Source organism: Canis lupus, chromosome 14 (genome assembly GCF_048164855.1).
Source record: "Canis lupus baileyi chromosome 14, mCanLup2.hap1, whole genome shotgun sequence".
NCBI lineage: Eukaryota > Metazoa > Chordata > Mammalia > Carnivora > Canidae > Canis > Canis lupus.
Window position 1 is genome coordinate 38,734,783 of NC_132851.1, and position 9,350 is coordinate 38,744,132.

At 68.4% G+C, this 9,350-nt stretch overlaps 2 protein-coding genes across 2 annotated transcripts; one reads left to right on the forward strand and one right to left on the reverse strand.

The window, feature by feature from the left end:
- The first annotated feature begins 1,462 nt into the window (after window positions 1–1,462).
- On the forward strand, window positions 1,463–5,603 carry THEM6 (thioesterase superfamily member 6). The gene is made up of 2 exons (XM_072774750.1): window positions 1,463–1,991; window positions 4,054–5,603. Exons 1-2 carry the CDS (start codon window positions 1,479–1,481, stop codon window positions 4,165–4,167), a joined length of 627 nt encoding a protein of 208 aa, XP_072630851.1. The 5' UTR covers window positions 1,463–1,478; the 3' UTR covers window positions 4,168–5,603.
- A 289-nt stretch (window positions 5,604–5,892) lies between these two features.
- Window positions 5,893–9,350, reverse strand: SLURP1 (secreted LY6/PLAUR domain containing 1). Its single transcript, XM_072774751.1, has 3 exons — window positions 9,115–9,350; window positions 8,580–8,699; window positions 5,893–8,247 (listed from the first exon to the last, which is right to left on the reverse strand). The coding sequence occupies exons 1-3, from the start codon at window positions 9,173–9,175 to the stop codon at window positions 8,087–8,089; spliced, it is 342 nt and encodes a 113-aa protein (XP_072630852.1). The 5' UTR covers window positions 9,176–9,350; the 3' UTR covers window positions 5,893–8,086.

Below are 9,350 nucleotides of genomic sequence, written 5' to 3' on the forward strand. Positions count from 1 at the left end.
CCAGAAAAGTAAAGACCTTGGCCTCTGCCCAGAGGGTGCCCAGGGCAAGGGAAGCCACCTGCTGTGGTGGGACTGCCCCGGGAGCCCCCCCTTTCGGAGGGCAGTTAACCCGAGCCCAGGCCTGCTGTGGCCTGGATGAAAGCTCAGCCGCCTCTCAGGATGGGCGGTGTTCTCCAGGGCTCCAGGGTAGACCTGCGGAGGGGGCCTCCCCGGGGACCGGCCAGCCGTGGGGGGCAGGGGAAGCAGGACAGACCCCCTCTGGGCTTTCCTCCCCAGGGATGCAGAGAAGGGGATGGAGGCTGGAGTGCGGGCTACAGGCTGCTCGTCCACACTCCACCGCCAGGGGCTACAACACCTCAGAGTCCTGCACATTTGCGACTCTGAGCTTCCATCCCTGGCGTCACTGGTTCCCTTTCTGAAAGCACCAGGGATGGGAGCGCTCGGGAATGAGTTTGAGATGACCTGGGGGTGATGAGCTGGGTTACCGTAGGGGCCAGACCGGGACGCACCCTGCACCGCTGCCCGGCATGGGGGCCGTGGCCCTGCGGGGTGGGGGTGGGGAGCCAGCCCCTGGATGTTTGAGGGGCGTGGGATGGTCGGTCTCCAGCAGTCCCGAGGCCATGCCCGCGGGGACCACTGCACCCACGCTCTCGGAGGGCCCTGCCGCCTGGGCCAGGAAACGCCAGCGCTGTGACCCCCCTCAGGCCAGGGTCTGAGTCTCTGGGACAGGCAGGAGCCGGGACAGGTAGGCGAGGGGATAGGCAGGTGGGGGGGACAGGCAGGTGAGGTGGGGACAGGCAGGAGGGGGGACAGGTGGGGGGGACAGGCAGGTGGGGGAAGACACAGGTAGGCGAGGGGACAGGCGGGGGGGACAGGCAGGTGGGGGGACAGACAGGAGGGGGAATGGCTAAGGGGGAGACAGGTGGGGGGGATACAGGTAGGCGAGGAGACAGGCAGGGGGACAGCCGAGGGGACAGGCAGGAGGGGGTATAGGCAGGCGGGGGATAGGCAGGAGGGGGGACAGGCAGGCGGGCGGGGGGCGACACAGGCAGGCGGGGGAGGACAGGCAGGTGAGAGGGGACAGGCAGGCGGGGGGGGGCGGGGGGGACACGGGCAGGCGGGGTTCCGGCTCCGCCAGGCGGCCCAGCCCGGAACCTCCTGCGCCTGCAGCGCGGGGAGCCACCGCCAGAGGGCGCCGTGGCGCGGCCCGGAGGAAGGGGCGGGGCGGGCGGGCGGGCGCGGGGGACGCACCACTGCGGGCGCGGGGGGGGCGGCGCGCGGGGGGCGGGGCTCCGGCCTGCGGCCCCGGCGGGTTCCGGCGCGTCCCTCCCCGGCCCGGCCCGCGAGGTGGTTGGGCCCGGCGGCGCTCCGGGAGAGCCGGCAGGCGGGGCGCGGACACCGGCAGCGCCGCGAGCAGCGCCCCGCGCCCCCGCGCCCCCGCGCCCCCGCGCCCCCCGCGCCCCCCGCGCCCCGCCGCGATGCTGGGGCTGGCCGTGGCGTCGCTGGCCGTGGCGCTCGCCTACTTCGCGCTGCTGGACGGCTGGTACCTGGTGCGCGTGCCGTGCGCCGTGCTCCGTGCGCGCCTGCTGCAGCCGCGCGTCCGCGACCTCCTGGCCGAGCAGCGCTACGCCGGCCGCGTGCTGCCCTCGGACCTGGACCTGCTGCTGCACATGAACAACGCGCGCTACCTGCGCGAGGCCGACGTGGCGCGCGCCGCGCACCTGGCCCGCTGCGGGGTGCTGGGGGCCCTGCGCGCGCTCGGGGCCCGCGCCGTGCTGGCCGCCTCGTGCGCGCGCTACCGCCGCTCGCTGCGCCTGCTGGAGCCCTTCGAGGTGCGCACCCGCCTGCTGGGCTGGGACGCCCGCGCCTTCTACCTGGAGGCGCGCTTCGTGAGCCTGCGCGACGGCTTCGTGTGCGCGCTGCTGCGCTCCCGCCAGCACGTGCTGGGCACCTCGCCGGAGCGCGTCGTGCGGCACCTGTGCAAGCGCCGGGTGAGCACCCTCCGCCGGCCCCGGGGCTCCAGGCCCTGCCCCTTCGCCCAGGCCAGCTGCCTGAGCCCCCCGGGTGCCCGCCTGCCTCTGAGCGCCCCTCCGGCCTTTCCTCCGGGCCCAGGGCCTCCCTCCACTGATGCTCCTTTCCCGGGAACTCCCAGGGCCCCCGAATCGGCTCCATGCGCTCCTGCCGCGGCCGAGCCTTGCCCCTCGGACTCCACGCCCTCCCCTCCACCTCTTCCAGAACAGGGAGCCCCAGACGAGCCAGAGGCCTGGTGCTGCTGTGTGGCTTGGACTCTGGAGCCACCGTCTCCGGCCCCTGGTTCTGAATGCGAGTGGTGGGGTCAGTGAGAGGGCAGGTTACGGGGAGTTCCAAGGACCTGAGGACACCCACCCTCCCCCTGCCCTTCACACAGCTGGGAGCTGAGGGGTCGGGTCACCCGTCACCTGGATTTGGGCCCCAGGGGATTGAGCCCCAGAGAAGCTTTTCTGCTTCCCAGTTGCAGAGAGTCCCGCAGCGCCTGTGTGGGGCCGGAGCACCCTCCCCAGGGCCCGCTCCTCCCAGCTCAGCACAGCCTGCTCCTGCAGCGTGGCAACAGGGGCCCTGGGGACGAGCCAGGGCACCAGCACGGCGATCGTTTCCAGGCAGGCCCCAGCCTCAGGCGGGTTCCCATAAACTTGCCTGGAGCCTCCAAGCCAAAGGCAGAGCCTGCCCCAACCCCTAGTGCCCTAAACCAGGGCACTGCCCTCTCTGGCTTTGGACAGGCGCCTCCTGAGCAAGGAGGGTCACAAGCTCACCTTCATTGTGACAGGCCAGCCTTTCCCCCGTATCAGAAGTGGGGAAACTGGGGCTCAAAGAGGCCGTGGGAACTGCTCAAGGCTACACCTCGGGCCATGGGCACAGCTCCCTGGTTCTCTGCCTCAGCACACCCCCAGAGGTCCTGGATGCTGCCCACCCTGTGGGGGCAGAGTTGCTCCATACGTCCCTTCCCATGTTAGGAGGCTGGCATGGGCAGTCACTGGCCATGAAGGATTTTAATCGGGGACCAAGAGCTGGGGTTAAAAGAGAGAAGAGAGCTCTTCCTGCAGGAGGGGGGCCCCGGAGGAGTCCCACGGCCTGGGGGGGCCCCAGACAGAACCCCAGGCTTAGCGCAAGGCCATCCAAGTCCAGTGCCCAGTGATCCTGCCTGCTGAAATTAGGGTGACCTTGGGGCGACAGAGGCACCGCAGCTGGTCGCTGCAGCGGGCTGGGAGGGCGGTGCTCCCAAAAGCCTGGCAGGGACGCTGAGCAGAGCTCCCCCGTCTATAGGGCCAGCCAGGGCCGCAGCCCCAAGTGCCTCTGCCCGTGCTTCTGCCCTTGGCCCTGAAACGCCCGCAGCCTGTCCACGAGGCCTCTGACCGCTCAGGCTTCACCCTACATCTTTTTTTCTTTTTTAAGATTTTATTTATTTATTCACGAGAGAGAGAGAGAGAGGCAGAGACTCAGGCAGAGGGAGAAGCAGGCTCCCTGCAGGGAGCCTGATGCGGGACTCAATCCTGGGACCCCGGGGTCATGCCCCGAGCTGAAGGCAGACACTCAGCCCCTGAGCCACCCGGGCATTCCCCTCACCCTGCGTCTCGCCAGCCTCCCCATCGCGCTGGTGGCTGAGTGTGCAGGGTTGGGGACACAGTAGTCAGGCCCAGGGCCACAGGCTCAGCCTCTCCTGATGCACTGAGGACAGAGGGGCCCCAGGCAGGCCCCTGTCCAGCACTCTGCCAGCAGAGGCGCTCTGACGGCCTCCTCTCCGCCCTGCTATCCTCCCCCCCCCGCACCCCCCCCCCCCGACTCCTGAAGCCCTCTGGGCCTCCTGTCTCTTGTCACTTCTCTCCCTGCAGCGGGCGTGGCCTCCGGTGTGGCCCTCTTGGGGACACGGGCCTGGTGAAGGAGGATGGTGTCTTGAGAGCTAGCACGGCGGGAGGCCCAGTGGTGTGAAAGCAACACCCTGGCTGGGCACTCTGCCCGCACCCCTGCTGGCCGCACTGGCAGTGGTGCCCGTGGGCATCATACTCTCTCCCCCTGCAGGTGGAACCCCCGGAGCTGCCAGAAGACCTGCGGCACTGGATCGCCTACAACGAGACCAGCAGCCAGCTGCTCAGGGCTGAGAGCGGGCTCAGTGACGTGGTCAAGGACCAGTGACCACCACGCCCCCCACCGGCCTCGCCCTGGGGCAGTTGCCCACCCGCCCCTGCATGTCAGGGGCAGAGAGCACAGAGTGGGCTGGCACAGAGTCGTCTCCCCGCTGGAGTGGCCTGCATCCCAGCCCCCCTTCCGACGCTCTGGCCCTCCCTCCCCCTGCTGGTCTTGGAAGCTCCTCCCCTGCCCCCACACAACGCTGGGCACCGGACGAGGGCGACACAGGTGCCCGGCTCCAGCTCTGCCCTCGGGGTGGAGGTGACGAGGAAGGTGGGAGGCCCAGGGCCCTCGGCCTGTGGGCTGTGGGGGGGAAGAGGGTTTGGCCCCACCCTGCTGATGGACCCAGGCTTCCGTAGGCTCAAGTCGGGAGAGTGCTGGGACCAGAGGGACCAGAGGGACCAGCTGGAAGCACCCTGAGCCCCGGAGTCTGGAGTTTGAGTTTGACAGAGCTGCTGGGGGTGGGGCGGGGAGTGTTGTGGCAGGAGTGAGGCCAGAGCAGCCCTGGGGCACGGGTGGGGCCTGATCACAACAGCAGATCCCTCTGGCCGCAGGTGACACCGGGGCAGGCCCAGGGTGGGGTCTGGGCAATCGGGGCCAGGCAGACCGACCAGAGGGCACAGGGGCGCCCCTGGGGTGGGGGCAGGACCTGTGGTTGGAGCATGTGCGGGGGCCCAGTGCAGGTCGGGGGGTGCAGAGTCTCCTGTGGCCGTACTGGTGGTGAGCCTCCCGTCCCAGCTGGGCCTGCTGCTGCCGAGGAAGCAGAGCAGGGAGCAGGGTTGTGCCCACATGCCCTCTGCACTTTGCCCTCGCTTCTCTACACCACTGGGTGCTCACTGGGCTGTGCTCTGACTGTGGTGAGGGCCCTGTCCTCTCTGGGCCTTCACCTCATTGGCCTGCGCTCCTGGGGTTGTCATCCCCATCTGCCTTCTGGGGACTTCCTCCTTCCCTCCAAGCGCTGGGGCCAGGGAAGGGTCTTTACGGCTTTGCTTGAGGGGCTCCCTGTCAGGGTCACCAGCTGCTGGAACACCAGCCGAGCTGCCTGTCCCCGCCGCCTCGCTTGCCTTCCTGCCGAGGAGGCCCGGGGACGAGCAGAACCCGGCGCAGAGCGGCCCAGCCAGGTGGGCAGAGCCGGGAGCCTTCGCTCTGGGTGGCTGGAGACGCGGCTCAGGCCCCGGGGGTGGCACTGCTGCTCACCCAGGACGAGGCGGCCGCCGCCACGCACCTGCTCCCACCAGCCCGTGGTGTGGCTGGGGCCACCCCCCCCCCCCGCCCTGCCGGGCCCCGCCAGCTGGAGCTGGAAGCGCAGCCCACCCACGTCCCGCCTGCCCCCTCCTGCCCCCCTCCTGCCCCCCTCGCTGACGTCTGCCTTACAGCCGCAAGGGAAAGCTGCAACGTTTGTTTTATTTAAGAAAACCCGAGATTAAAGGGTTTTTAAAGTCCGTGTGCTGGAGGCAGTCCTCATTCCCGAAGCCCTGGTCCCTTGGGGAAGCCGTGGGCCACTCCCTGCGGTGTCTTCCGGGGTGGGGCGCTGTCTGAGCTTCTGGGGATCCCGTGACCTCAGGGACCAGGAGGGCAGGGCACGACTTGCTCCTGTTTCACAGAATGTGGGCCCGGGGCCCTGATGCTCTCGTTCCCAGGCTGCGACGGCTGGTGCACGTTTGTGGTTTGGTCCCAGGATCCCCCAGAGGAGTTTGGGAGGTTAGGCCTCAGACTCTGGGCTTCCTGGGGTGAGGTGGGGGCGGCAGGTTGGCAGAGGTCAGTGGGCCTTAACGGGTGGAGGTGGGGTCCCCCAGGTCCCGTGCCGTAAGTCCCTCAAAGAGGGCAGGAGGTGGGGCCGGCACATAAGGCGGGTGAGGGGCGCTATGGGCCACGTCGTGCCCTGACCACCTGCTCCAAGGGCCTGGAAGAGAACCGGCAGTTGGATTCGAAGTGGGCACTGGGGAGGGAAGGCTGCGGCCTGGCTGAGGCCGAGGGAGGTCGGCTGAAGCTCAGCTCTTCCCACGTCCCGCCTGGCCCTTGGGCCCTGGGGCTGGCCAGGCTGGGCCTCGCACCCACCCTGGGCAGCGGTGCCTGGCCTACAGGGGTGCTTGGGTATCCGTGTGGAACGTCTGTGTCTGCCCGTCTAACAGGTGTACGTGCAGGTCCTGTGGGGCACATACGGGGGGTGGGGGAGCGTGGAGGTCACCCCAGGTGTCACACGGTGGGACTGGGGACAGGAAGCGGTGTGCACACAGTGGGTCTGGGTCCCAGCAGGTCCCTGCAGTGGTGGCGGCCAGCTGGCACCCTGGAGCAGGGCAGGGGCTGGGAGGCAGGGTCTGTGTTAGGAGGTGTTCAGGATGGTTGGGGGCATCTGGGCTGAACATCGTGTGTCCCAGGGGCACCGGGGTTTCTCTGTCAACTCAAGGGAGATGCCCCAGCCAGTGGGGACGGGAGGGGAGGCTGTCTCACTCGTTCTGTTTGGAGGAGCTCCAACCAGGGAGGAGGATCCTGACGAGGGCCCAGGGCTGGGCCGGGGGACAGAGGGCGTTGAGCAGCCTCAGCCATCCTGCCTGTGGAGCGGATCACCCTTGGTGGGCATCTCCCCTCCTGTGTTCTCTGTGACCCCACAGACAATTCCTGGATCCCAAGGCCACAAGTGCCCCCAGCTGTGTGAGCAGCTCCTGTCCCCGCTGTGGGTACGCCAGGGCCAGCCGTCCCAAGGCCTCCTCCGTGGCGTCCCCAGCTCCCGAGGAGACAGCGGGATGTGCAGGGCTGGCAGGCGTTCTCAGGCCTGCAGACGTCAGGGGCTTTCCTTGGGCTCAGGCCGCTCGGCTGCGTTGGTGGCCGCCTGAGCTCACGGGCTCTGGGCAGGGGCACCCTCTGTCAGCTGTGCGGCCCCAGCCCAAGGAAAGCTGCCGGACCCCAGATTTGGAGGCCTGGGCCCAGGGCCCCGTCTCACCACGGGGAGTGGGCAAGTGGATGCTGGAGCTCTTGGCTGCAGAAGCTCTGGGGAAGGCTGGCCAAGATGCAGAACCTGGAAGTTGCCCGGCCCAGAGGGCACCGGTGGGAATCGGGGCCTGGGGAGGGGTGGCGGCCAGCTGGGGCCAAGCAGGCTCCGAGGCTGCCAGTGCACCGGGCGTAGCTCCCGCCCCACCTCCCCCCAGGGCTGCCGAGCCAGGTCAGGGCCGGGGGCGGGGGGGGATGGTGGGCAGCTTGCAGGGGAAACAGGGTCCGAGGTCTGGCCCCTCCGTCCCCACCCCGGGTGCCGCATGTCCAGTGTGGTGCAGGGCCCGGCACTGGCCCTTGGTGTCTGGGCCAAGCTGGCATGTCCTTAGCGCCTCCTACACCCCATCTCTTCTCACTTTGGCTGTCCCCAGGGCCAAGGACTCAGTGGGCCCTGGTCAGGGGAGGTGAGTGAGGCCAGGTGTGTGGGTGACACCTGACCCAGACGCAGCCCACCCCGTGCCCCCTCCAGGAGACCATGTGCTGTGCTCCCAGCCCCCACCCCCCGCCCCAGGGCGGACATACGCACCCTTCACTCCTGCTTCCCTCCTACCTGGGGGGCGGGAGTGGGGGCAGATTTCCCTTGGGCTCAGGAGCTGGTCCTGCTCTGAGGTGCCCTGGGACTGGTTTCCACGAAGGCCAGCCCAGGATGCATTTCGCACCCGAAGCCACCGCTCCCCCTTCCATGAAATCAGTCCAAACAGCCCGAGTGCCCAGAGTGGCCCGACTCAGCCCAGTGCTCCTGCAGCCAGGTTCCATGGGCTCTCGGCACCCAGGAAGGAACGGGGTCGCCTGTGCCTTGGCTTGCTTTATTCTCTGCCAGGGTGGGAGCCAGAGAGTGCCCCCTGCAAGGCTCTCACCCTTTGGGTCCCATGATTAACCTGAGGCTCGGGAAGCTCACGGAAGTGGGTAGAGGTGACCTCCGCTGGTGCCAGGACCTTCAGGGAAGGTGGCCAAGGAGCCTGCTGGCCTGCACTGAATTGCACAGGTCATGGAAGCAGCAGAAGACGAGGTGGGCGGCCCCAATACTGTCGGGGTCGGTGGCTATGCAGGAGCTGGAGCAGGACCGGGTCACCATGGGGCTCTGGTGGAACGGGTACTCTGCCGGCCGTGGGCAGGTGTCAGGGCCTGCTCCTCTACTCCCCGGGCCTGCCCAGCTGCCCCGACCTCCATGCACTTGATCTGATCCTTCCTGACCCCTCCAGTGATACCCTGTGACCCCCAAACTAATGGCCGGGCCTGGGAAGTTGTCCGTGCTCCCTCCAGGCCCCTGTTGGGGCCCGCGGTGTAGCCTGGGGGCAGGAGCCCAGGGTTCTGCGGCACAGAGCCCGTCTGTGGGCCTTCCACCGCAGCCCCCTGCACCTCCAGGCCTGAGGACCACGTGGGGAAGGTGACTGCAGTGGACCCCCCAGACCGCTGTGGGCCAGACTCACCTGACTCAATCTGCAGCAGCGTGGTCTTGCAGGCCGTGTCCTCTGGCTTGCAGACAGAGATGTTCTTGCATAAGGAAACAGGTGTGGGCAGCTCACAGGTAAAGCATCTGAAGGCCTCACCTGGGCAGGGATGGGCAAACTCATCACCTAGCCTTGAGAGCCCTCTCGGAGGCTAGAGCAGAGGCCGTAGGGTCTCGCCCCTGGGCATACCCCCAGTGCCCACCTGGCCCGTCTCCCCTCCCACCCCTGCCTGGGGAGGTAGCCCGCCTTGCTGAGGCCCTTCAGGCCCAGGGCTCTGACCAGTGGACCTGGACACTGCGTTCCTCTCTGAGCCTTGGTCTCCCTGCCTAGACAATGGGGCCTGGGAACCTGTCCCGGGTGAAGGCTCTAGGGCCCAGAAAGCCCATTGAGGCCAAGGGAAATGAGCTCAGTAGGGGCTGAAGGAGGCCTTCTGCCCAAGCCCCTGAAGGGCCCCCTCCCGAGTGAGGCCTTGAGACGGGTCCCTCGCCAGCCACACCACCGCCTGGCCACTCACCAGTGCGCAAGCTGGCGGCTGCAAGGAGCAGCAGCAGGAGTGCAGCCCCGCACCGGGCCATCTGCTGTGCTCGGAAGCTGGGAGAGGCAGTGCCGGGGCCACCCTCTGGGCACTTATACCCTCCCCTCTGCGGCGCAAGCCAGGGTGGTGGCGGAAGTGGCTGTGAGTCAGCAGGGTGGCACAGGGCAGAATGGGAGGCAGCGGGCGGGATGGTGGGCAGGCAGGCCGCCTCACTC

Coding starts and splice junctions, on each gene's coding strand:
- THEM6 (XM_072774750.1), top strand. CDS start 1,479: ATGCTGGGGCTGGCCGTGGCGTCGCTGGCCGTGGCGCTCGCCTACTTC. Junction 1,992..4,053: donor GGCACCTGTGCAAGCGCCGG/GTGAGCACCCTC, acceptor CTCCCCCTGCAG/GTGGAACCCCCGGAGCTGCC.
- SLURP1 (XM_072774751.1), bottom strand. CDS start 9,175: ATGGCCCGGTGCGGGGCTGCACTCCTGCTGCTGCTCCTTGCAGCCGCC. Junction 8,700..9,114: donor AGCCGCCAGCTTGCGCACTG/GTGAGTGGCCAG, acceptor ATCCCTGCCCAG/GTGAGGCCTTCAGATGCTTT. Junction 8,248..8,579: donor GCTGCTGCAGATTGAGTCAG/GTGAGTCTGGCC, acceptor CACGGCCGGCAG/AGTACCCGTTCCACCAGAGC.